General features: G+C 34.1%; 1 protein-coding gene across 1 annotated transcript in view; it reads right to left on the bottom strand.

Annotated features, from left to right (window-relative positions):
* The window catches only part of LOC138703243 (mitochondrial intermediate peptidase), a 32,561-nt gene that overhangs the window by 1,680 nt on the left and 3,792 nt on the right, over nucleotides 1–27,089 (bottom strand). Inside the window, exons 4-10 of the mRNA XM_069830968.1 lie at nucleotides 26,392–26,658; nucleotides 25,924–26,112; nucleotides 22,872–23,019; nucleotides 19,650–19,860; nucleotides 9,693–9,820; nucleotides 5,143–5,364; nucleotides 3,590–3,823 (exon numbers count right to left, since the gene is read on the bottom strand). Of these exons, the coding sequence (XP_069687069.1) occupies nucleotides 3,590–3,823; nucleotides 5,143–5,364; nucleotides 9,693–9,820; nucleotides 19,650–19,860; nucleotides 22,872–23,019; nucleotides 25,924–26,112; nucleotides 26,392–26,658 (1,399 nt within the window). The remainder of the gene's footprint in view (nucleotides 1–3,589; nucleotides 3,824–5,142; nucleotides 5,365–9,692; nucleotides 9,821–19,649; nucleotides 19,861–22,871; nucleotides 23,020–25,923; nucleotides 26,113–26,391; nucleotides 26,659–27,089) is intronic.

The raw sequence follows: 27,089 nt of genomic DNA, 5'->3' as shown, positions 1-27,089 counted from the left end.
ATTATTTACACAGATTTTATTGAGAATTGAAACCAGAGCACTAGCAATATCATTCCCGGCTCTCCCAGACTGAGATTCATTCCAAATTGAGCAGTAGGTTTTTCTATCCACAAAACAAAACGCTGTTAAGTTATAACAGTTCAGTTTTCTTTTATAGAAAAAATTTGATACGTTTGCTTTAGGTAATGCAAAAGCATTTTCTAGGTCATAATAAACTAATGCTGTGGTTTGATCTCCTGTCTTAAAATCCTCTTTATCCCTATCTTTTTCTTGCTTCCCTTCATTTTTTTCTAAAAACATGGTATGTGTTTCATTTTACTTCATCATCAGTAGGTTTTACATTACATTTAAATGCCTCACAATGATCACACCTATCTTTTTTAGGCTTAAAGAAACTGAGGTTAAACTCTGTACAAAAACCTTTCTATAAATATTCTCTTCAACAGGTTGGCCTGAATACTCTTTGTAAAATGAATACATGTGTGATATATTCAAATTTGAATCCAGATAATGACGACTTGATGAGGCTTGGCAGTAATGAGAATCAATTACTGGAAATGACTTTATATGCTCTCGAACTTTATCAAGTTGTTCTTGTGGAATACCTCTGTTAGTGTGTTTTCCTTTGATGGGGTAATGAGTACACCAGTTTCTGCATTTATTAAATTACTATAATAAAGCCTTTTTTGGCTAATATCAAGGGTGCTTAGGATACATTCTTTACACACTTTCAGTAACTCATCGTTAACTTGGAAAATAATATAAGTTACAATATCGTCCTTTTCTTCCAGTGTTACGCTCTTGTTCATCTCCATTGCAGCCATTTTGTTTAAATAATCACATGACTGTGTACTGTACTATGATTGGCGTTTGGAGATACACCCATTAAGAATTCAAATTACTCTTACTTTGGGAGTTAGAACTAAACGAATTGTAAATTTAAACTTTGTTTTACTACATTTTCATGCTTTTATGAAAAATTTATATTCTTTATGTCCATAAGTCTCGCACGGATACAATAACTCAATTTTTTTTTTAAATTGGACTTAGAATCATTAAGAACTCGAGCGACGAAATATTTAATAAAGAAAATAATAATTAAAATTATTGCCTCTAAATTTAAGGGATTAGGTACAGCTTACAGCAGTAAAATTTTGGAAATATTCAATATTTTTTTCCTCCATTACTGTATCTTGTACAATAATGAAAATTAGTATGTGTAAAACACTGTCCTTCTGCTATATCAAGAAAATATTTTTATGATTTACACAAGATTATTTACATTATTTTTTTCAAAATTCAGTTCATTGTGCAGTGATGAAGCATTTCCCACATAACTGAAAAATTATCCACCATTCTATGATGAAATTTTTTGTGTGTATTTATGCATGTCATATCTACAGTATGATGCAAGATCACTTCTCTAACTTCGATAGATTGTATGATAAAAAATAAATTCATTTAAAAACGGTCAAATATCAGTATTTTCTTCTAACATAAAATAAAAGAAATATTATTTATTAAGGAATGTAGTTGAAAGAGCATGATATTTTAAACATGAGTTTCAGCAAAAAAAATAAAAGAGAGAGAACATGAAAAAGTTAACAAGTTTATGAGTTATGAGGGAAACACTTCATCACTGCACAGTAAACTGCCACCATTTGGAATTTTGAAAAAAAAAAAAAATATATATATATATATATATATATATCATTTTTTTAAAATCGTAAAAATATTTTTTTTCATATAGCAGAAGGACAATGTTTTACACATACCAATTTTCATTATTGTACAAGAAACAGTAATGGAGGAAAAAAATGTTGATTATTTCCAAAACTTTTACTGCTGTAAGGTGTACCTAACACCTTAAACGTGTTTCAAGTCTGAACAATTGTAAACCGTGGTTCTTAAATTTGTGCAGACTAGAAGTGATATAATTAGGAATAGAGAGATAGAGAACGAGTCGATGTTATACCATTTCAAGAGTATATTGAGGAAAAGTGTTGACAATGGTTCGAACATGTTAAAAGGATGGTACCAGAGAGGTTATCAAGAACAGCATTGGAGATGAGAACAGAGAATAAGAAGAGGACAATGGGAAGACCAAGAATGAGGTGACTGGGCCAGATAAGAAAGGAATGGAATGGACAACAGTGATGAGTGAAAAAACTTGAGAGGATAGAGATGTCTGAAGGAGGCTAACAAGGAAGGCTCACAAAGTGATAATGGATTTTCACAACGATTTTTCCCCCATATTGAAGTAAGAAACCTCCCTATAAATTTCTACATCTGGAAAGGGTCTAGTTTTCGAGATATGATTTTTTTAAATGTTTCAATCCATAGCTATAACAGCTAATGCAAACAGTGCTATGTGCTAAACATATCAGGCAATAAATCTCATCTAGCTGCATACCGTGCCAAAATCTCTTTAAATAACACGTTATGAAAATTACATGTCAGATATATAATATTAAGGAAATTGACTATAGGAAAGAATGCTATGAAGAAATGATAAGAAAATGTAAGCACACCTGAAATTACTCACTGTATTGATCAAAGCAGTGGAAATCGTTGTAACAATGCTGAAAAAACAGTAGAAATTTATACCACGAACATTTCAGAAAAGTAAGTTCCTCGAAGTCAGTTGTAGAGCAGTTCTGCACATCAACGTGAAAACAGAATTCTACAGGGGTGACGAATTTATCAGGTTTGTTGCCAAGGTATCCAGCTTCATGTGAGCCATGAGTTATTTAAACATTTATATATGTAGGAGGTCAAAAATGATTATGTGTTAAGGACTGAAATTTTATCACATTATCTCTCTGATGTAATATAACATTCGTGCCAAGTAACAAAACACTATCAGAGAACTTCTGAATGAAATTTTTCTAAGACCTAAAGCCATAATCGTCAAGGGACTGAACATCGGAGTTGTGTGTTTTGGAATTGTTAACACTTCCACTGTTTTACCTTCTGGAGTTACTCTTTCTATAGCCTGTCTACCCCGGTAATTGGTCGATGAGTCTACAAAATGAATGCTATGATCACTGACAGAAAGTATATTTCTTGAAACAACTTGAAGAGATGTTTTCATAAGATGATTTTGAGGGCAATGTATAAACATTTGGAGCCTTAAACATTTTTTCTTCACGATGACAAAGGAGATATGAGACTTATGTGCGTGTCAAGCGATTATTAAAAAAAATCGTATCTCGAAGGCTAGACCTTCTCCGGATGAAGAAATTTATGGGAAGATTTCTTGTTTCAAATGGAATGTATGGGGGAAAAATCGTTGTGAAAATCCATTATCACTTGGTGAGCCTTCTTTGTAAGTTGGATGACTCATAAACACAAATGTCCAATAGAGGAGGAGGAGGAGGAGGAGGAGGAGGAGGAGGAGGAGGAGGAGAAGGAGGAGGAGGAAGAAGAAGAAGAAGAAGACTAAAATGAAATTGTCTATGACGAAATTAATTCATTGTACACACATTTAATCATATTGACATGTATTGTGGTATATCAGTATTAATATTAATAAAAGGAATATTTTACATAACTTAGCATATTTAAAAAAAAACACTTGGATACTTACAGTGTTGGGAACACATGGAATTCCATAATATTTATTCTGAATTTCATTCAGCACATCGGTGGTTGATCCTGGGAGAGGATGCATGCCGTGATACCGCTGGTCTAGTGCAGAATAGAAAACTTGTACTTGCATCTCTGAAGCAGCAAATAAATGTTTAGATGCACACAGACGAACCAGCATATCCTCCGGCATGCTTTCTGATGTTTGAAAGTGTTTAGCAAATGTACGTACCACCTGAAAAAAAAATCTTTTATTTAGTTTATCACACAGTTTCTTGTTGTTTCTTAATGCTCTTATAAATTGAATTTCCTCCATATTTCTTCAGATGTCCCAGTAATATTTTGTTAGTTGGATTTATTTTACTGAGTGATCGGCAGATCAGAATGTGTTCTTTGTACAATACGATGCATTCCGGCATTACCTTTCTTGCTTCCCATTATTTTAATATTATATCATGGTGTGCCTTAAGAGCTTCAAAGATTAGCTACTATGTGATACATATCAATCTCTACATCCTGATAGCATAAGAGACAGTTTGGTGTGGTTGTTATTCCAATTCTGTAGAGATGTTTGCTTAAACAATCATGTTCATCATGGCTACCGGTGATTTACGAGGTGCTTGAGATATCAATCCAGGATCCTTGAGAACTTTCCTCCAATTAGAATTATCATTTTCACGGATTAATTGAAAATTGTAATTACAGACGATTTTCTTTTTTATGATTCATTTATAGATTCATAAGAAAACTTATGGGTTATTTGATGACAAATTTTTTATCCTTTTTTTGCTAACATGTCAAACTCTCTCATTTCTATTTATGCCACAATGTGAAATCCATTATAAAGTTATGTCTTTATCGAAATTTTGCATTTGTTTAGATTTATTGAAACAGATACAGTAATTGTTGCGCTATTTGTCAACATATCCCCCACTGGAATTGAGACATTTGTCATACCATGGGATCAATTTTTGTATTCTTGTGTCATAGAAGTCAGCAGCTTGGGATCAGAACCAGCGTTTGACAGCCATTTGCACCTCTCTGTTGATCCCATGATATGACAAATGTCTCAATTCCAGTGGGGAATATGTTGAAAAATAGCTCAACAATTGCTGTGTCTGTTCCAATAAATTTTTCCAATGAAACTGTGTTTTCTTTCTGTTAACTGCCCCTGGCAAACTTATTTTTTTACGGCCCTCATAATTGCGGTCAAGTGGCCAAAATTTGTATAAGCCTTATTTTGACATTATTAACATGGTGAAAGAAAAAAAATTAACTTTTTTATCTGCCCCCATCAGAATGTTTGCTTGTCAGCATATTCAGTTTATGATAATTACATTAACATTCTTTAGGCCTGTTTATATTTTATGAACTAAATTCAGTTTAAGTGCTACTTTAGAAAAGAATGGTAATGAAGATAACATGGGACATTTCTTGAATTTCATACTTTTCTAATATTTTATAAGAAATTAAATTTTGAGAAACTGGAGGAGTGATTCATCACCTACCACAGTATAAACATACTGTAACTTAACTTCACTAACATATATTTACCCTTGGATCAGAAGCAAAATATTCCATTAATACTGATGGCACTTCTGCAAAGTCAGTGGTACATCTAGTTCCCGTTACATGCTGATAGCGTGTTCGTGCTAGCATTGAATGCATGGCATGACCCATCTCATGAAAAAGATTGTCTACCATGCCAGGTGTTAACAAACTAGGATTAGACCAGCGTGGAGGTGGCAAATTTAACATCAAGACCACCACAGGGTTCTGAAAGAAATTGAAAACAATATATTAAATCCAATGAATTATATTTGAAGCTTTCATCAAAAGCAAAATTAATAAATATTCATACGAACAAATAATTTGTTCGTAGCAAACAATTTGAATTATTTTTAGTAATTCAACATGTCAGTGATACAAACGTTTCCACGTAACTCAGGGCGATTTATGCTTATGGTAATAAAATCATGTATATCATTACAATATATGTACAACAGGTCAAATTTTTTTCCAAGAATGTTTCATGTGACTTGTGTTAACCAGGAGTCCATAATTTGTTCTCTGATGTTGATGACAGATTAATTTCTAACATACAAAGTGTTTTCTATAATCTCTGTCAAGAATTCAAATATTCAGGGAAGTTGCACCTCAACTTACCCTTCCACCACAATTAGTTCCGACCAGATGGGATCCCTGGATTTCTGTTGTCGTGTACTATGCCCACAGTTTGAACAAATATATGAAGTGATGGATTCTGTTACTGATGAAGCAGCTTCAATTCAAGAGTGAAAAAAAACTTCTCTATCAACGAAACTTCTGTAATGATCTGTCATAAATAGCAGTAAATTATGCTATTTTGTCACTTTACCTGAATTTGCCTCAAAACTTAAGAGGATAGGCAGTGGTAATATTCAATCAGTTCTCTCATGTGTACCTATGTTAAACATATATGGTATATGTCCATGGTAATTGCAAATATTACCTAGAAATAATTTAACAACCGGTTCATTTGAACTGGTGCGAACTGGCCGAATATCACCACTGGAGGTAGGTACAGCTTAATGCATTGAAAACTGACCATACTCAAAATTTTTTCTTCATCCACATAAGTTACACAAAATTGCAAATTAATACAATGCAAAACCTACAATTTTTAATATAGTAAGACTATTTTCTGAATTTTTGCATGCAATTAAATTAATTATTTAATTATTCAAAATGGCAGCTACTTGTTATATCAGAATCGAGCATTTCCCTCTTAACTCATCCAATTTTTAACATTTTAACGTCGTTTTTTTCATTCTGAAGCTTAAGGATTGCTCTACAAAATTGACCACTATCAGTTTTATAATTAAATAGATAATATTTTAAATTTATATTTTAAATTATGTAACAGATTTTCAAGATATTTTAGTCCATAAATTATTTTTTATAAGCAAAATATTTAACTGAAGGGCATGATTATAGTCAATTTTGTAGATTATATATGTGTTAACATGCACAAAAAAAAACCATACAATTTTGTTCAGTACTTTCAGAATAAAGGGGAAAACGGATTTAGAAAAAATGTAGTTTCCGGAAAACGAGATTGCTGTTCTCCACTGACAGTTGCACGAACATAGTGCTGAGTCTCCATTTAAATTCATAAGTTTAAAACTAATACAGATATGAAAATAAACTTTGCACCAAAATGAACTTAAATATTTAGTGCATATTTTAAAAAATGCTTTGAAAAAAAAAAAGATTTTTTGAAGGTGTTAAACTGTACCTACCCCCTTAAAGGAAAAAAGGAGAAACACTGGTAGCAACTATAGGCACTATTGAAACACTAGAGCTATTGTCAAAAGTATCAGGTGAAAAGAAAAGGTGGTGTATGAAAAAGGAAGCATGTTATGTGTGCAAATCAGGACCTTGAAATCATAAGAAATGATGAGATGTTCTTAAAAGGGAAAAAGCTCTTATATCAACAGAACCTTTGCAATGATCTCTCATACATAGCAGCAAATTACGCTATTTTGCCATTTCACCAGAATATGTCACAAAACTTGAAAGAAAAACAAGAAGCAACACTGGTGGAAAGTATAGGCACTGTCGAAACAAGCAAGCATGTCATGTATGCAAATTAGGACCTGGAAATCATTAAAAACATATAAAAGTTCTTAAGCAGGAGTGTTCAGCTGTCACTAACATGATTCCTTCCATAATAGTCTTTTAAGTATGCCTTCCTTAGGCTATGTAGACGTGGAACAATTGATTATTTTCAATGTTGATAACATTTATTTCTGACAGAAGACTGAATTTAACTATAGAGAACATGAAGTAACAACTTGTAACGACATGAAATCAGTAAAGGTAAAGAATGAATTTGTATTACAAATAAATATACCAGTAACATTGTGTCGCACTAAAAATACATATCTTTCATCCATTTTTTATTTTAAATGCCTATTTTAAGGCATATTTCAAACAAAAATGCCTAAACATCTAAGCTCTAATGATTATTTATACACAAAACATCACAAACTTTGAAGCTAGGTATGTAATATATAGTAATTATTTCATTTTGTTAGTTATTATGATTGAAACACTGCCTTTCTATATTTTTCCTGCATAATATCACAAGCAAGATAGCATATATTACTGGTACCAACAATACTATAACCGCAACTGAGGACTGAATATGGTAAACAATGAAAGTGCAAAAAATTCCAATTTCTGTCTCTTTGCATCGAATGATAGTATTTGCCATGCTTTGTAATCTGGTAAATGTAGAAAGTGCCAGAACAATATGATTTATTTATAAAGGTTTCGCTAATGATGAGTGACCTGGGGAATGCTGAAAGTACCTCTGTTAGGCATAACACGAGTTTAGATGAAAAAAGGCAGCCGGCTTGTTCTTACCTTATTGTGTGGTCAGTGATTGGTTTAAATAAAAAAGTTCGTTAATTTTTTTGTAATGCACTATTATTTTATATCTAGTATTATTATTTTAGTTTTAAAATTTTAAGAACGGTAAACTAACGGTTTTGAGAAGTAAAGAAACACTTTATTCTGAAAAAAAAATTGAGTATATATATCATTCTTAATTCCCAGGATATTTTCCATAATATCCATGTAACCTAATCCTATAAAAACACTGTATAATACAGTGCAATCCGTATGAAGAGTACAGAGGGGAAAAAATCAAAGTCACAATTCTCTGATGTCATCTTCTAATTAGTATATTACTTCAAAATTTATTGCTGTTCCTAATGAAAAAAATGGAAAGGATGACTGTATCCGTGGTGATAATTCTCCTTTACCAGTTTTGATAAGAAAAAACACTAAAGTTTGCAGTAATATACTGAATTAGATGATGATATCATCCTTATGAGAATTGTGACTTCAATTGCTTTTCCCCTGTACTCTTCATATAAACCTTGACCATTTTAATGAGTTATAATTTCTCTTTGGGAGTTAGTATAAACTTGAACTTTAATATTATTATCTCTGTGGTTCTGGCAGGATTATCGTCCATTGTTGATATTGATATTGACTATTATTGTAGAATGTATGTAGTGATTAGTTTGCTGTAATATCGCAAACATGCAGTATTCATTTCAACAGCGTGTCTTTGTGCTGAAAACGTATAGTAGATGACAAATTCCGTGGTTAAAACGCAACAGGCATTTCAAACAAAATTCGGTGTGCGCAATGTTCCATCCAAGCCAATATTTTTGTCGATAGTGAGAAAGCTGGAGACAACTGGCTCGCTTCTTAGCGAGAGTGGAAAACATAGACCTGCAATGCCTCAAGGTTGTGTGGACAATGTTCGAAAACGTTTACTGAACTCACCATAGAAATTGTTACGCCAATCAAGCCAGGAGACAGGCTACTCATATGACACATATCAGACAGCAGCAAAAAAATAGCATTTACAAGCATACAGAGTGCTTGTAATGCAGGAATTGAAGGAACCAGACTTACAAAAGTGAGTGCTTTATTGCTAAACATGCTGTCGAAGTTAGTACTGCATGTTTGCGATATTATACAGCGAACTAATCACTACCTATATTCTGCAATAATAGCCAATATCAATATCAACAATGAGAGAGAGAGAGAGTAGTGCCAAGGGTACAAATATAAATTCTCCTAGAACTTCAGAGATCATAATATTCAATTTCAAGTTTATACTAACTCTCAAAGAGAAATTATAACCCATTAAAATGGTAAAGGTTTATATGGAATGGATTAAAAAAATTAGATATATTAGGAATTTTAACATTGCAATATAACATATGATTGAAAATAATCATTACCATAACTACGAATTATAGAAACTATATGATTTTTGTGCAATAAATAAGATGTGTCTTAATAACAATATGTGGAAATGGTGAATGATGATGGGAAAATGCTGTTTGACAAGATTCCCACAAGTTTTGTTGTACCATATTCAGTCCTCAATTCTTTAACATATTATATTAACAAAAAACTTGGAATACGAGTATTTTAATATATTCTTACACTAATGACCACCAAAACTATGCTAGTCTACATATCACCAACTGAAAAGTACAGACATACAATATTTATGCTCACGAATTTAAATTTACCTGATATGAACCATCTGCCATTTCCTTTCCACCTCGAATTGTAAAATGACAATCTTGATTGGGTTTTCCTGGGCGCTCATAGAAGTCACAATAAATATGTCCTAAAAGTCCTTCTGTTTCATGAATAACTGCAATAAAACATTTAATACAAATTAATTACTGTAAAAGTGGGAGATACTGAACAAAATATGTAAATATATAAATATTTTAACATGATTTTTTTGTTAATAGTGATGAAAAATTAAATATAATATCCTTAATATATGATAATGAAGTTAACATAAATATCGTCGTCATTCGATTTCAACAATGTTGGTTTCAAGGAATAATAATCTGATCGGTGTCAGCTGCATATTGTGGGTGTTTCCAATCACTCATTTATTTTCTATTGAAAGTTGTTTCAAGCCTCTGATGTGGGTGAATGCGATCACAATTTTAAGTTTTTAAAAAAGGATTTTGACAATTCAAGTACAAAGTTATTTTAAAAATTGGAATTGCACACTAAAAAAGCCTAGGTCCTTTTATATAGCGTAATACAAAATGTTTCAGCACAATTACAAAACTGAAGACATTATTAGATATAGTAAATAAAATTACAAAAAAAAAAAAAAAATCATTATTTTACCGAGCAATAATTAGCACTATTACGAAACTCAAGACATTACTAGACTAGACGGCATTTCGGAAGGCTGTCAGCTGCTATATGCACCATAGCATTTCTGGTATGTGACATCACAAGTTTGTACAGTAGAACCAATCAGAAGTAGTCTATAACAAGTAATTTCCGAGTTCATTTGTTCACGTGTGAGTGTTTCAATATATTGAATACGTAAAACTAATATTTACTGTGTGTGTGTGTGTGTAAGATAAATAAATGGAAGAAGAGACTGTAAAAAGAAAGTATTGCACAGGCAGGCGAGGAAAATAGCATTTAAGATGTATAATTATTTTAAAAACGTTGATGAGTACAATGCTGCCGGCCATCTTGATGGTGGCTGCAACATTGCCAATGCGCAAGAAAAGATTGCAGAAGCACGTGGTGTGGAATTGAGAACCGTTCTAAGATGTCATCTATGTTCTTGAATGACTATTTTCCTCTTCATAGGGTTTCATATTATACTTTGCAAAATATATTACTTTTCTCCACTTTCGCAATATCTTCTATCTCTGGGAAAATGAAGAATGTGTATAAATCCTAAGTTTCCTTTTTCCTTAGAAAATTAACTTCATACAAATCCCTAACAACTTCTGTCTCTTCTGCCAACGAAATATCTATCCCTTTCCTTCGTTGGAAATCTTACCATAACAAATTCCCCTTCTGATAGTTTTTCACTTTCCTCCCTTTCTTCTCCACTTTCTTCGTTTTCTTTCCTTGCTACTTCAGCATCACTATAATGTTCAGAATCATCATCTTCCTCTTGTTGTTCTTCATCTCCTGTGGCCCCTACTGTTGACTGCTGTTCAAAATCTGCCACAACAATCCCTTACCCAGCGCCAAATTCAAATGAGTCTTACGAGTTGCTCTTGATGTTTCTGTATTCTTACTTGCTTCCCCAAGTGATCTACAAAAGCTTCTGTCCAAGACTTCTCATGTTCCTGTGAATCATCACTATCGTCATCTGCAATGTGAAAGAGAACTTTTTCTGGATAGAAAGGGAAAATCGCCACTTTTTTTAAACCAGATATAATGTTTTGTGCTTTATTATCATCAACATGATCAAATGCTTGTTTAAGGAGACGGGGAAATTCTGATTTCGGAACTACATCTCTGTTATGTTGCTTCCACTCATCCAGAACTTTCCTCCAAGCAAGTTTGAGTGGGCAAAAGATGCTAAGAATGCTATGTCGAGTGGTTGACTTAGATGTGTTGTGTTGGGTGGTAACAATACAAAACGTACATTGTGCATTTCACACTGTTTGATAACATGGAGGGAAATAAGGCTAGACAAATTATCATCAATTAATAACTTTGGACCTTCAGGTCTTCTTACAAAAGGAAGTAGAATATCGGTGAACCACGCTTCAAACATACAGTACACATATCGAACCATCCAATACCATATGTATTTGCAGAAGTATTTCAATTTATACTGTGATAATATGCAACTAATTTATGTGTGGTTTTTTTCATTGCTCTAGCTATAGGGGCATTCCATGTCAAATCAACACAAAAAAGTGGACTTTTCAACCCGACCACCTCAGATTTTCATTAAATTTGGTGCGATGGTAAAGAACCTTAAGTTAAGTAATTATGTAAAATTTTAGCCCTCAATAATGCACGATATCCATAAAGCAATTCTGTCAATACAAGAAAAAATGTAAAAATGTCGCATACTATGTCAACAAAAATAATTCATAACTTCTCTTCTAATTGAGGTAGAATCTTAAACTTGGGCTTATTTTAAAGCTAAGGGATCATACTTTTCAATAAAAATAGGTTTGCATCGAAGTATCGAATTCTTTATTGAATGGTCACGTGAATCACATTTTAACATTGAATATCTAAAAATGCGGGGCACAAATTATTTCGCGAAAAATATATGTTATAGAGGTAAGAGCATTCTCCCCTTGGTGTAAGTTTCATTTTGGAAACGTTTCAGGAATATCAGTAAAAAAATATATCAATGTATTGGTTTGTAGCACTTAAACACGTCTTACACCAACACTGCATGCGCGCGAGTTCGTACTTGTCTGATAAGCTGTGTCATCGATCTGTCAGGCCGTCATGAGTGGCAGTTTATACAGTCTTCAATTTATACAAAACGTGCGATCTGTTTCAAGTGCAGTGTCGTTAGTTTTTGTAGTATGTGGTAGTTTTGTGCGATGTAATGGAGTCGCGTTTTAAGTTATAGGCCTATGTTTGCTGCAATCCCTTTGAGAAATCAGGGCATTGTAATTAGAGGAAAAATTTAAGAAGTGTTATATCGTGGATGCTTAATGTATTTCCTGATTTAAAACAGGAACAAAATGTGTGCGCTTTGTGTCGCAAAGGAATAAAAATATAATATGATGCTATTACGCAGAATCCTTAGAATGACTCTAGTAATGAAGAATACGTCGACTCTACAGCAAATGTAAGTTCATTAAATACAAGTCTTTTTGACCAAGGTGTGTTCCTTATTAAACAAGAAAGACTACAACAAGAGAAATATAAGAGACAGAAATTTGAAAATATTGTAAAAGACAAAGTCTTCGATATTAAAGATGCCGAGGAACCAGGACCTTTCTGATTCTGAAATTTTGTCTTAGTTGCAGGAAATTTTTCAAAATTCAGGTAAAAGTGAGAAAATCACCATTTTAACACTACTACCTAAAAGCTGGAGCGTAAATAATATAAAAAAGAGTTTCTTTCAGCTTTCGAATACATAATTCGGAAAGCCAAAGTCCTGGCAAAGGGAAAAGGAATTTTGTGTTCACCAAATCCGAAACCTGGAAAACCCTTGCTCGTGGCTGTTGCCAGTAAAGTTAAAGAATTCTGTTGTTCTGACGAGATAAGCAGAATGATGCCTGGTAAGAAATATTTGTTGTGATTAAAGAATCAGGGAGTAAATCACATGAGCAGAAATTAATTATATGCAGTGTTTAAAAATTCTAACCCTGACCAAATAAATTGTATTCTAGCAGAATTAGTGGACTATACTGTCTGTGTTTGTGTCCTTATTAGAATGTAAAACTTATGCCGGAAACAATTTATTAAAGTTTCAGGTCTACGTGGATTTCAAGAAAATTTTTCTTTATACCTTCCAACTTAACATTTCTTGCCTACTATGGTGTGCAATCCTCCTCATATAAATTGCTTGTTCAGGAAATGTACAGGATGTCCTGAAACATTCAAAATAAGAGAGGGTTTAGAGAAATGTTTCGTGTAAAACTTCAGTGAATCAGTGACCTACAAGCAGTGGATGACGACTGACAGATCAACGCTTGAGACTATAATGAAACCCACAGACAAATTTTTCGACTGTCTCTTGGAGAAACTTGGTGATTTACTGACTCACTCATTTATATCATCTGAACAAAGTAAGTTTCTACGTGATATGAAATCATTTCTACAGCCATGCCAGCTTGTTGTGTTATGCGACTTTGCTGAAAACTATTATTTCGTAATCCAAGATGAAATTCAGTCATATCATAGGACTAATGCGCAGACAACCATTCATACTTTCGTAATATATTATAACAAATCGTCATCTGATATAGTCTCTATTAAAAATCTGGTAATAATTTCACACTGTCCGAAATATGACACTACAGCTGTACATCTGTTTAAAAAATATCTAATGGAGTCATTAAAACAAATATCTGTAATTCACCACAAAAATTATGTATTTCTCTGATGGATTCTCTGCTCAGTATAAAAATAGGAAAAAATTTCCTGAACCTCACATTACATGAAGAAGATTTTGGATTTCCAACATAATTGCATTATTTTTGCATATCGCATGGCAAAAGAGCATGCGACATTGTAGGTGGGACACTTAAAAAGTTTGCGGCTTGTGCTAGTTTGCAGAGACCATCCGATAAACAAACAACTACACCTAGGGAATTGTACGACTGGACAAGTGATCATCTCCCCAACATTAATACCGTTTATGTGACTGAAAAAGGCTATACTGAAGAGGAAAAAAAAGCTTGCTCTTCGATTTGCAAAATCCACCGCAGTGCCTGGAACACAAGTTTCATACAGTCCTGCTGTTTAGGATGGGTATTATACTTGCTAAGCAGTTTTAAAATGCAGCTGAAACAATGCATCATCCTGTCTGGAAAGGTGATCAGGCTATTTCATCTCAGCAATGAAAGGTAACATTTCTTACAGAACTTCAGGTTTAACAAAATCCATGTGACAATAATTTATTTCAAGTAATAATTTAAAAAATTCGAATTATGTACTAAATGTTATATTACATAGCGACATTCAAGAATATGATCAAATATAATTAAATATAACGAATGTGTGGGAAATAATTATCGCGACTTATACAGTTAGCTTACGCTTGCAGTGACATAATAATTTTTATCTTTGTAACCTATGATGATTCCAAGTTGAAACTTATCAGTTCATTATATCACTAATTGAGGTGTACTATATATTTTTTTCATTAAAATAGAACCCCCGCATTTTTAAATATGAATATATGAAAATTGTTTCACCATGTTTTTTTAGTGTAATTGAATACATGCAGAAAACAATATAATCAATAAAAACTATCACATATTAAGAATGTATCACCCAATTTTTGTAAATTTATCTGGAGACGTTGTTGAGATATATAATTTTAATTGAAGCGAAGTGCTTACAAAAATGTGATTTTTCTCCATGTTCGAAACGCCACTGACAGAAAACAAAAAGCACAGGACATATGAAACTCTGCAGTTTTAGTTAGCGCGGCAGGTAAAACAAACCCTCAAAATTTGAAAGAAATCTGAGTCGGTCGGGTTGAGCGCCTTGTTGATTTGATATGGAATGACCCTATAGAAAGAAGGAAAATAATATTGTTGCTAAATACTGGGGCATTGTTGACGTTAACCCAAAGGGTAGTTTGAAATAAAATGATGCATTGAGAAGTGTTTAAAAACCGGCAAAAGATTAATATATATTAAGTTACAATGTTGGCAGAAGATTACTGCTTGTGGAAGAAAGAAATAATAATGCTGCTAACTACTGAGGCACTGTTAAAGTTAAAGTCAAGTGGTAGTTTGAAATAAAATTGTATGCTGACCTCATATATTGAGAAGGTGTTTAAAAACCACAAAAGAACTAAATGTTTTTTACTAGGTTATTTTACGATGCTTTATCAACATCTTAGGTTATTTAGCATCTGAATGAAGTGAAGGTGATGATGCCAGTGAAATGAGTCCTGGGTCCAGCACCATTAGTTACCCAGCATTTGTTCATACTGGGTTGAGGGAAAACTCCGGAAAAAATCTCAACCAGGTAACTTGCCCCGACCGGGAATCGAACCCAGGCCACTTGGTTTCGCGGCCAGACGCGCTAACCGTTACTCCACAGGTGTGGACCCTAAATGTTAAATTACACTGTTGGCTGGACGATTATTACTGTGAGGCTGTTGTTATTAAAGACAATAATTACTAATGAGATACTGATGTGATATGTAGTTTCCCACGACATTAAAATATTATGTGTTCATAATGTGTTAATATGGTTGGCACCCCAACCAGGACATCAATCTAATAGTGCGATCTTTCATAGTCAAAACAGATCATAACTTAAGGATGATTTCTAACGACTTAAAGTGGAGGACAAAATGTTACCAAATTGCAATATTATTGCTTTTACAGATGCCAACAGATTATAGACCAAGAAAATTGTCAGTATATGCAGTTACAAATGCAAAATGAAAAATTACACGCATTTATAGGAAAAACTCTTGCAGCCTTCAGACTATTGACAAATCATGACTGTCTAGCAAGTCATCTCTACAGAATAGGTATCTCAGCTTCACCCATATGTGTCCTGTGTAACGATCCAGCAGAAATGAATGAAGACCACTTGAAGACCTGTGAAGCATTAAGATCAGAAGAAACTACAGTTCAAAAGTATTGGAAAGCACGACTGCTAATGGCTTCATTGCCAAATGCAAGGCACTAGACAACAACAACAACATAGGAAAAACTCTAGAAATATGTACAGTATACAACAGTGGTCATCAGAACAGAGCACCCTGGGGCTAGCGTCTCTTACCCACAGAGAATGCACTGCACTATGGTGCATTTGTAGCTGCTAACGGGTATGCTCTCTACCTCTTCCTGCTGCACGATGGGGCACACGGGGCTGCTCCGCTTACCCTTCACCCATTTTAGCGAGTGCTGACGACCATTGGTATACAACATTATCTTAATTTTAATTGAACTTAATGCCTACAATACACAAAGATATATAAACTTTTCAAAGATATGTCCATTTATTAAACAATTGCAATTTCAAGAATATATACAATTTGCTAATAACAGTATATGGCTTAGATTGAACATAGTCAGAACATGATGATTTTAATTATATTTTTAATAGTTTTGCTACATTATATAATCAATTACAGCATACCATCAGCCGAATAGCAAGAGATTTAAGTTATTTGGCCAAGGCTAACTACGTGCAGCAGGAGTATCAGCCAGAATTCACTTAGGGATGCTGCCAACAATGGTTATAGACTATCTATTAGTAGGTGTGTTTGACATATCTGTCATTGTTGCTAAAATAATTAATGAAGAAAGAAAAGCAAATGGTGCAAGATGGAAGCATCTAAAAACAAACAGCATGCTGTAATTCGTTTCTTGACTGCAGAAGGACATACATCTGCTGAAATCCATCACAGAATGATTACAGTATACAGTAGAACCTCGATTATCCGTTTTAATAGACGAGACATCATCATCATCATCATCATCATCATTGGCATTATGGCCCTTGTAGTTTAGCCTTAGCCTCCCTCAGAACATCCGACCAATCACTCCTGTCTAATGCTCGTGTTCTCCATCTTCTAATTCCAACTTTTGTTAGGTCAGCCTGAACATCATCCAGCCATCTCAATTTAGGTCGTTCGACTTTCCTTCTTCCTACTGGCAATGCATCTAGTAGAGCTTTGGGTGTGCAATTGTTCTCCATCCTGACTACGTGTCCCAGCCACTCTAACCTTCTGAGTTTTATGTCAACAACAACGTTAATATCTTTATATAATTCATATAACTCAGCATTTGTTCTGATTCGCCAAAACCCTTGCTCATAAGTAGGTCCAAAGATTTTCCGTAATACTTTCCTTTCCCAGGCATTTAAGATTTTTATTACCCTTTCAGGTAAAGTCCAGGTTTCACTTCCATATACTACTATTGGTGTGGACGAGACATAGTGAACTGTTAATCGAAAAAATGAATAATCTATATTATCAATTTTAATGGACTTAAATCTATCTAGCGGAATTTAAGATGCTTTAAAATATTGGTTTCTTTTTCTGCTCTTTCCCGCAACTGACTTCCTTTTTATATCTATTATAAGTTTGTTAAATACTAATAAATATTCGAGCAAGGGGCTGCAAAGCGAATTTTTATTTATAATCCAAAGGGACTGAATGTATTTCTTTAAACTTGACACAGAAACGAACGAAAGTTATGCATTCAGTGAAATTATACTGATCGTGGTAGGCATGATTCAAAAAGTGCTCTATTTTGGTGATAGATAATCTGCAGGACGGTTAATCAAGGGACGGATAATATTCGAGGTTCTACTATATGTAGAGACATGCCTAGGGAAGTCACCTGTAAAAGACTGGTGTGTGCGATTTCGTTCTGGTCAACATCTCTACAGGACAATTCACGACCATAGCAAGCACTCAAGACTATCACACCAAATTCAATTGAGCATGTTGATGCTCTTGTCCGAAAGAATAGGAGAATAACAATAAATGAACTCAGTTTATTACTGAACATCTGCCAAGGAAGTATCCATAACATTCTCCACAAATACTTGCAGTATCACTAAGTTTGTGCGCAGTGGATACCACATCTTTAACTGCTGAGCATTTGAACGTGTGAGAATCTGCCAATAGAACTGCAGACGATATCAGGAGAAGTGATCAGCTCTTGCATTGCATTATGACAGGTGATGAGTCCTGATGCCATAATTTTGGGCCTCACTCTCGTCAGTCTAACATGAAATGGAAACACACCAGATCTTGCTCTTAAAAGCGACAAAAGTTCAAGTTGCATGGAAATGCAGGGAAAGTCAAGCTATCGTTTTTTTCTCGATTATCGAGGTCCACTGACAGTGGAATTACTGGAGTGTGGTCCACTGCTGTAGAGTAACTGTTAGCACGTCTGACCGCGATACAAGTGGGCCCAGGTTCAAATCCTGGTTGGGACAAGCTACCTGGTTGTTTTTTTTCCAGGGTTTTCTATGAACCCATTAAGAGCAAATGCTGGGTAGCTTCAGCGCTGGACCCTTTCGCTGACATTATCACTGGAGTGTGGACAAATAATGACCAACACTATACAGACACTCTTGGGCATCTTAGACGAAACATAAAGAATAAATGACCAGTCTTTTTGGCAAGAAGAGTGATTTTACTCTCTGGCAGTGTGAACTCGCTAAGGAATACTATCATACTGTCCCTTACAGCCTAGACTTATCTATCTTCATGTAATTTCCATATTTTTGGAGATTTGAAGAAAATCCTGAAGAAAACCACATTTCCATCAGCATTATAAAAATCTGTTAAACATTGGTTCACCTCCAGGCTACAGGTATTCTATGAAGTCTATATCTGTCACCTGGTGTCACAGTGGGAGAAGTGTATTAACAACCATAGCGAAAATGAAGCAGTACCGTCATTTCCCATAACTATGGTCCTGGAACAGAACTATGGTCCATGATACAACCATTCAAAGAACATTGTAGAAGTAACATAGATCGTTTGTAGATAGCTGCAGTGACTTGACTTAAAACTACAGTACAGCAAAAATGTAGAACAACAAGATACTACATAATGAAGTACAAAATTTGAATGGTTGTATCGTGGACCATAGTTGTGTTCCAGGACCACAATTATGGGAAATGACGGTATATTTAATTTATTTCTTTTTATTAGTGATGACTGGGTTTTATCTGAAAGACGTAATAAAACTCTAATCAATTTAAGTGAAGCTTATGGATCAGGTTTCCTTAGAATGCTACAATTCCTCTTCCCATCACTTTGTCATTTCTTCATAATTCACAATCATCCTTATTACTGATGCAGGAAGAAACTGTTGCAGTGTATGACCTTCTTACAATATCAATTTCTTGGGATCCTTACAGTGATCATTCCTCAGAGATGGTAACCATGGGAACTGTTTGAGTTGGTTCTGATATTTGAATCTTCACGTTAAGACACAATGAAATGAGATAGCCTAATGAGTTACATTCAAATAAATTCATAATTTTTTTTCAGCAAAAACTGATATTACCTGCAAGTTTGTATACGTCTGGTGACCATACTTCTCCAGGTAAAACTTCATCATTAACAAGATTAATATGGTACAAACTGTTCATAAGATTGTTAAGACCTTCCATGCACGTTCCCAGGGAAAAGTATGGAGAAAATTCAGAACCACCAATCTGTAACCATTCTTTTTTAACTTTCTGAGTGTAGTATGGTGTGTCCCATGGTGCTAACTCCTGCAATACAGAATATAATAAATACATGTTACATTAAATTCTCTTTAATTAAATTTTAGTTCTCTTTCTAACAAAATGAGATATAAACTGCTAATTCTCACGTTACTACAGTCGTGAATGCAAAGTGAAGAGTTTTTCACAAATGCTCAATAAAAGCCTGTTTGGAAATGTACTAGCTTGCCAAAGTGGAATATATTTCTGAGAAGCGGACATATACAAAATGAAATTCATTACCTCTGATTAGAAAAGTAGGTGAGATGATAACAGAGATGAATTTTTATGTAGAAGAGAAATGGACAGTAACTTTGTCCTGAAACCATAAATTTATAACATGACGTCCCTTGACTTTCCTTCCCTTCTGAGGGAAGTCAAGCTAAGAATTTATGTTGTGCTCAGCACATATGAGCTTATGAATATCTGTGGTAAAGACAAACATCGTAACCATTCAATCATAGTTAAAATTCTTTCACTGTCACACTTCTGTAATACTACAAGATTCTGGTAACATATGTTTTTAACACTTAGGATCTTATATTAAATTGCTTTCTACCTTCAAAACTTCTACTTTTTATTTAATCCATTTAAACAAGCAATGGGAAATTTAAATATTTCCTTAAATGTAATTTACGTATTATAAATGTATAATAAGTTTTTATAGTTTGTACTTATCTAGTATAAGAGGAGTTAAAAGATATTAGAATATAAGTAAACTACTATGAGTTTAGCAGAAGTAGCCTACAGATGAATTACAATCATGTCACATACTATTAATATTAGAGGAGGAAAATGTGCTCCGGTGCCAGGGATCGAACCTGGGTCCTTGGTTCTACGTACCAAGCACTCTCACCATTGAGCTACGCCGAAGTTCAATCCACAGCACTGGATCGAACCCCTCTCCTTCAGCGTTTTTCCCTTTGTGGCTTGACTCCAAGTTGGGCATATATGTTGAGTCAACTGCCATTATACAAGGAGCACACTCAGTTGAGTGACTTGGTGGCCAGGATTCCACAGTAAAATGCACAGTAATCCGTACAGTAATTGAGCCAAGTCCGATGTCTCAACCAGTGTTACTAGCCCGCTCCACCACCGACAGCATTCGTTTTCCGCCATGTCACGTACTGACAACGCCATCTTTTCTCTTCATAATTCCAACTTAAATTCCTATTCGCTGGTTAGGTCATGGCATATGCGAGAGAGAGGGAAGGCATGCTTATGTGGTGACTATGAGAAGAAGGAACGATTACTCGGGAACTCGTCGTTGTGTAGAGAGGACTACTTGGGAACTTGGCATCGTGTAGAGAGGACTACTCGGGAACTCACTGTCGTGTAGAGAGGACTACTTGGGAACTTACCTTCGTGTGGATAAGGTTACTTAAGAACTTGGCATCGTGTAGAAAACATTACATCGGAATTTAGACGACTTGGGAACCAGTTGTGTGGCATTGAAGATTGGTGATGTATCGATTTATTAATTAGGCGTCTTGTACTAAGATTGGAGATATATTTACTTGGGAATTAGTTGTTTTGTGTTGTACAGCGAATTATATTTAGCAGCTCGGGCATTGCACCGTAGATTATGGGACTGCATTTAGTTAATGGCGGTGACAGACGAGTTCGTGAATTCATCTAGGCAGACAGGTCTGGTGACCATATGCAAACTTGGAGAAACTTGTTGTTTGAGTGATTACATTGCTAATAGTTTGAGGAATCCAGTATCGCAAGGATTAATATTGTATGTTATTTCTTGCGCTAATTATTGGTATTTATTTAATTGTAGGATAAAAGAATACTATTACGTAATTTAGATGGTGGGTAACAGGTATTGTGTTCTGAACTGGGTAGAAGGCGTAAGAACAATATTGCATAGTCGAATTGGTCTATCTATATTGGGGTGTAACAAATGAATTCTAAATTGACTATTCGCTGTACATGACTTCTGTGTTAGCGTCGTCTTTTTCTCCGTCTCTCTCTCTCTGCGTTATCTTTTGAATATTGTATCATACAGAGCTGTCATTGTAAGTTGAAATTATTGTTATTCTTTAATCACATATTGTGTTATATCGGCTGAGCATGTGTTGCTGCTCCATCTTAGAACGTTTCTCTTAGGAGATAGTGTATCACTAATTATGGGACTCACTTATGTTAAGTGTAATGTACAACTTCGAATGCATAATGGTGGTTCAGTTTGAATGAGGCTCAGGCATGTATGCCGTTATAGGCAATTTATGTATATTGAGTAGTGAATGACTGAGATGAATCGAAGTTGGTGAATATTATATGCGACACATTCTCAGATTATTTTCTTATACCATTTTCTTATTTAACTTCATCACTTGTATATCACGTCAATTCATTTGTGTATTGTTTATTTATCATTTTGTCAATTATACTGTTTGTTACAAACTTGCATTATTTTGTTGTACTTCCACTGCGCCCACCCCGAAACTCAATGCCTGTAACATCTGGCGAGTGGCACAAAGAGGTAGCAGCGTCCGCCTCATAATATGCACTGTTGCTCGAAAAATCTACATAAAGATTATTATTTTATGTCCTACAGAATACATCTGTTATGGTAACAATTAATATTAGAGGAAAAAAATAATTGTTACCATAACAGATGTATTCTGTAGGACAAAAAAATAATAATCTTTACGTAGATTCTTTGAGCAACAGTGCATATTACTGTACAGATTACTGTGCATTTTACTGTGGAATTCCGGCCACCAAGTCACTAAACTGAGTGTGCTTCTTGTGTAATGGTAGTTGACTTAATACATGCCCAACTTGGAGTCAGGCCACAAAGGGAAAAACACGGAACAGAGGGGTTCGATCCGGTGCTGTGGATTGAACTTCGGCGTAGCTCAATGGTGAGAGCACTTGGTACATAGAACCAAGAACCCGGGTTCGATCCCCAGCACCGGAGCGAATTTTTCTCCTCTAATATTAATTGTTGCCATATGTATTCTGTAGGACAAAAAATAATAATCTTTACGTAGATGTCATATACTAGCCTCATTGACAGAGCCAGTATTCTCAGCATTCTTTACGTTCTTCATGGTGTTGTAATCAGCTGCTGCTCTCTCACGTAGTTGCTCTGACAAGTCCTCAAGAAATTCATTCACCATTCCTGGAGTCTCAGCAGTGCTGGCTTTTAGTGCCCTGTATAAAATTGTTACGTGAAAATGGATGTGTAAAATAGTTATGGCATGAGTGAATGTTTGTCGATCTCACTATCATTCATGCGACAATTTTCACGAGTGTCATAATAAGATTATCCACGAGTTGGATACAAAACTTTATGGCATCTTAGCATTATAAATTGTAAGAAATAAATTATGAAAGAAATTCGGGATTGTAGATAAGAAAGTCTTCATATGTTCGTATCAATTAGTTGTGCCTGGCATTGACACTGAATAAAGAGAAATGGATGTCCTTGCAGGTTATGTTAAAAAATGTTCCTTTATTTTGTTAATACAGTTCCTCTGAACCACATAACTGTTTTATGTGATATTACGAAAGTGATACAAAATTGTTAAAGATTAGAAATAAATGATACATTACCTTCTGTCCTGCATTTCATTTCTTGTTATGTCACGCATAGAAGCAGTAACCAAGATAGCAAGCGTTCTGGTATTACATCATAGTGAATATGTCATTGCTTTTATTGGCACGCGTACTATAATAAGCCAATTATGCACGATATTGGATGAAGTAACAACCTGTTTATAATGCTAGGATGCCATAAAGTAAATTAATGCGTTTCTCATGGATACTTCACAGTTTTTAAAAATCATAACAATATAAAATAATATTTTAATGTACCAGTAAGTAAAGAAAAAACGAAATATTTGAAAACAGCAAGTTCAGATACATCTCAGTATGATTTATTTACAAGCCATCAATATAATTTTGAAAAAGTCAACATTTTTAATTGTATTGGGTCATTAATAACAACGGATAATATAAAGGAGAAAATTAACAACAGACTCCAATTTGCAAACAGGACTTATTATTCTTTACTGAACATACTGAAGAGCAGGATGGTTTCAAGAAAATCCAAATTACACAAATACAAGAAAGTAATACAACAAAACTTCATTTATACGTTCTTATGGGGATCTAAAGAAAAAACATATAAGTGAGAAAAACATATAACTGAAATGATATTTAATTACATCTGAAATAGCATTTAAGTGCATGAGGGTTAATTTGGCGTGATTTCTACTGTCCTTGTCTACCAACAGCATTGGTGCTGATTTCTGTCTTGGTAACATAATTTTAATCTTTGTTGATTTTTAACAAATGGTATGTATTATATTCAGTAGTTTTTTTCTGGATTCTAAGATAAAAAAATTGGTATGCGTATTATATTCAATGGCATAAATACGGTATTTTCACAGCAAAATTTAATTAGAATGTATAAATGAAGTTTTGTAGGTATCTCTCGGAGTTTAAAATACGATCGTATAAGTGTGAAAGATGCATAAACGAAAAACATATAATTGAAATAAATTAACATGGAAAGTATAGGAATTTTGTCGGGACTTCAGAAAAATGTATAAATGAAGTTTTACTGTACTTCCTATGAATAACTATGCAGCTGAGACTTGGACTTCGACAAAACGTGAAGACTATAAATTTAAAATATTTGAAAGAAAGGCGATGAGGAAAATGTTTGGACAGTTTCAAGACAATATTAGCTGAGAATGGAGAACCAAGAAATTCACAATTTATATACCCAGAACTTTAGATTTTTAATGGAGATTTTTAGGGGGGGGGGGGGGGCTGATGGTTGAAATTTCCATTTTCTACAATTTTTATGGTATACCCTATGTATACTTCATATTTTGTACATCTCATCCTCTTTCTATAATTAATATCCTTGCATGTACTCGTAAGTTTAATTATGGTCAGATTAATGGTTTTTATATTATTTAAATTTTAAAATAAAAATTAACATATTTTCAAAATCTATCTCCTCTTACAAACTATAAGTTTCATCCCTGATCACATATACTGTATAACAGATTGCTCAGCTTTATAGGCTTTGGCAGCAACAACTTTTGTCAATTTCACTATGCTGTCATCTAGTTACTGCATAAGAAGTCACGTTATAACTCTCATTTTAACTGCATGGAGCAACTGTACTTCCATCTAGTGGTCGTTCTCAATCGACGGTGGCAATTCTAGTGGTTATTCTCTTCCACATGTTACCGTTTTTAACATGGGGATGGCCAATCTGTTATATATGTGATCAAGGGTATCATGCATGTTTTTTTATATCTCTAATATGTTCAGAAGAGTGTAATTGCAGAAATAAAAAAAAGACAATTTAAATGGATAAATCACGTGATCAGAGCTCCACCAGAGACAAAAATTAAGAAAAACACAGAAGAAAAGCTGGTGTGAAGAAAAGAAGACCACTGGGAAGACTGCACATGAGATATTTTGACTATACAAGTCAAAATTTGCAAACTATAGGCCTACGCATAATTGGTTGGAAAAATTTTCCTTTGGATAGAATAATCTGACACAATATTGTTTGTTCTGCAGTGAAACGTCTTCATGGCTTGTGAAGCTAATAATGATTTGTTAATAGAATATTTCGGAACAAGTGGGGCTTATGATTTCAATAGTAAAGTTCATCATGTTTTCACATTGTTGTCAATGCTTGTGTCAGAACAAACCAGCCTAAAGAGAAGTGGCTTAAAGATACTTGCTCCTCATTATAGTACTTAGGTATCAACAAATTCGGCTTTGTATACGGGAAAATAAATAGTATAAGTCTAAACGTTAACAATTCATAGTAATTTTATATGTAAGTTGAGAAGTAAAGGTTTCATATTCATTGTAAAGCTGGATGAGATGTGAGTTAATGCCAGCATTTCACAATACCATCAGTTGAAAATAAAAGTGATAGGTGCAGGTAAACATTTCTTTGCAAACTGTCAGATCTCAACGTTCAAAAATAATATTGTAACTTAATGATAGTAACTTACAAATCTAAATATACCCCTGAAACAATGCTGAATAATTTCTCCAGTACTCTGAGAAGATACTTGCCTGTGACTGAAAGTGGGAAAACCACACAAACATGCAAGTTCATGGCGTGCTGTTAGCATTTCAGTCAGCAAGTATTCTTGATGTTTATCTGGGTACAAAAAAATTCTATATGCTGCTTCCCGTGCCATTGCATTTGGAGAATCAGCATATAGTCCCGTTACTAGGACTTGGTTTCCATCAACTGAAAAGCTATAAAAGATGAAAAAAGGAAAATAAACGTCAATTACGATCACATCAATGCCACAATGGGGTGGAAAGTTTTAACGATTGTATCTTGTATAAAATATTCATTTACATGTCTCTTTATTTTAAATATTTGATTCATTTGCAGTGATCATTTCTTTTTTATTGTCAAGAATTTCGTATGTAAATTGAAAATTGAAACTTAAGTTCTTAGGTACAAGAGAAACAATAAGTAATCAATATGTACACAAACTGACAAAATAAAATAGTTTCAATAATACTTACAAATGACGTAAATTTTGTGGAAGTGATTCTTTTGGTAGAGCACGTGGAGATGCTGCTCCAGCCATGAACCTCTGTCCTAACTGTAAAATAGAATCATTGAGCTCTACAACACGTCTCCTATCCATCTGCGGTAAATGAATGCCGCACTGCTCGAAATCAAACAGGAAAAGTCGTGCGACATGTTGATCTACAGGTGTTGTTGGAAATATGTCTTCTGAATCCACAACAGAACGAAGAGCAGAATACAGTTGTCTGTGAGTGTTTAGTCTGTGCGAGAAAAATATTATAAACCAAAGGTACATTCCAGTTCATCTTGTGTTACCAAATATTAAAATATTTCGGAAGAAATGTTTTTATCTTGATGTGAAAAGAATCAGTGTTACACAGATGACACATATTTTTTCATTATAAGTTACACATATGTGAAACAATCCAGTTATTTTATCATATTACGAATCAAATTTCCATTTATAGTTTATTTTTTTTATTATTATCAAAAGATATTTATAAACATATAATATATAAATGGGCTGCTGGCTTTGCATAGTAACAAAATATGTTAGAACAATGCAGGCAACCTAGATCTATTGTACTTGCATCTGTGAAGTCGCCAAAAAGGTATATGCAGGCCAATAAAGGGAGGGGAAAGTTTAATTAAAAACTATTCTAAGAGCATCAGCTTAAATGTTACTCAAATA

Source organism: Periplaneta americana, chromosome 7 (assembly GCF_040183065.1).
Source record: "Periplaneta americana isolate PAMFEO1 chromosome 7, P.americana_PAMFEO1_priV1, whole genome shotgun sequence".
Taxonomy (NCBI): domain Eukaryota; kingdom Metazoa; phylum Arthropoda; class Insecta; order Blattodea; family Blattidae; genus Periplaneta; species Periplaneta americana.
This window is presented reverse-complemented; position numbering and strand designations above follow the sequence as displayed.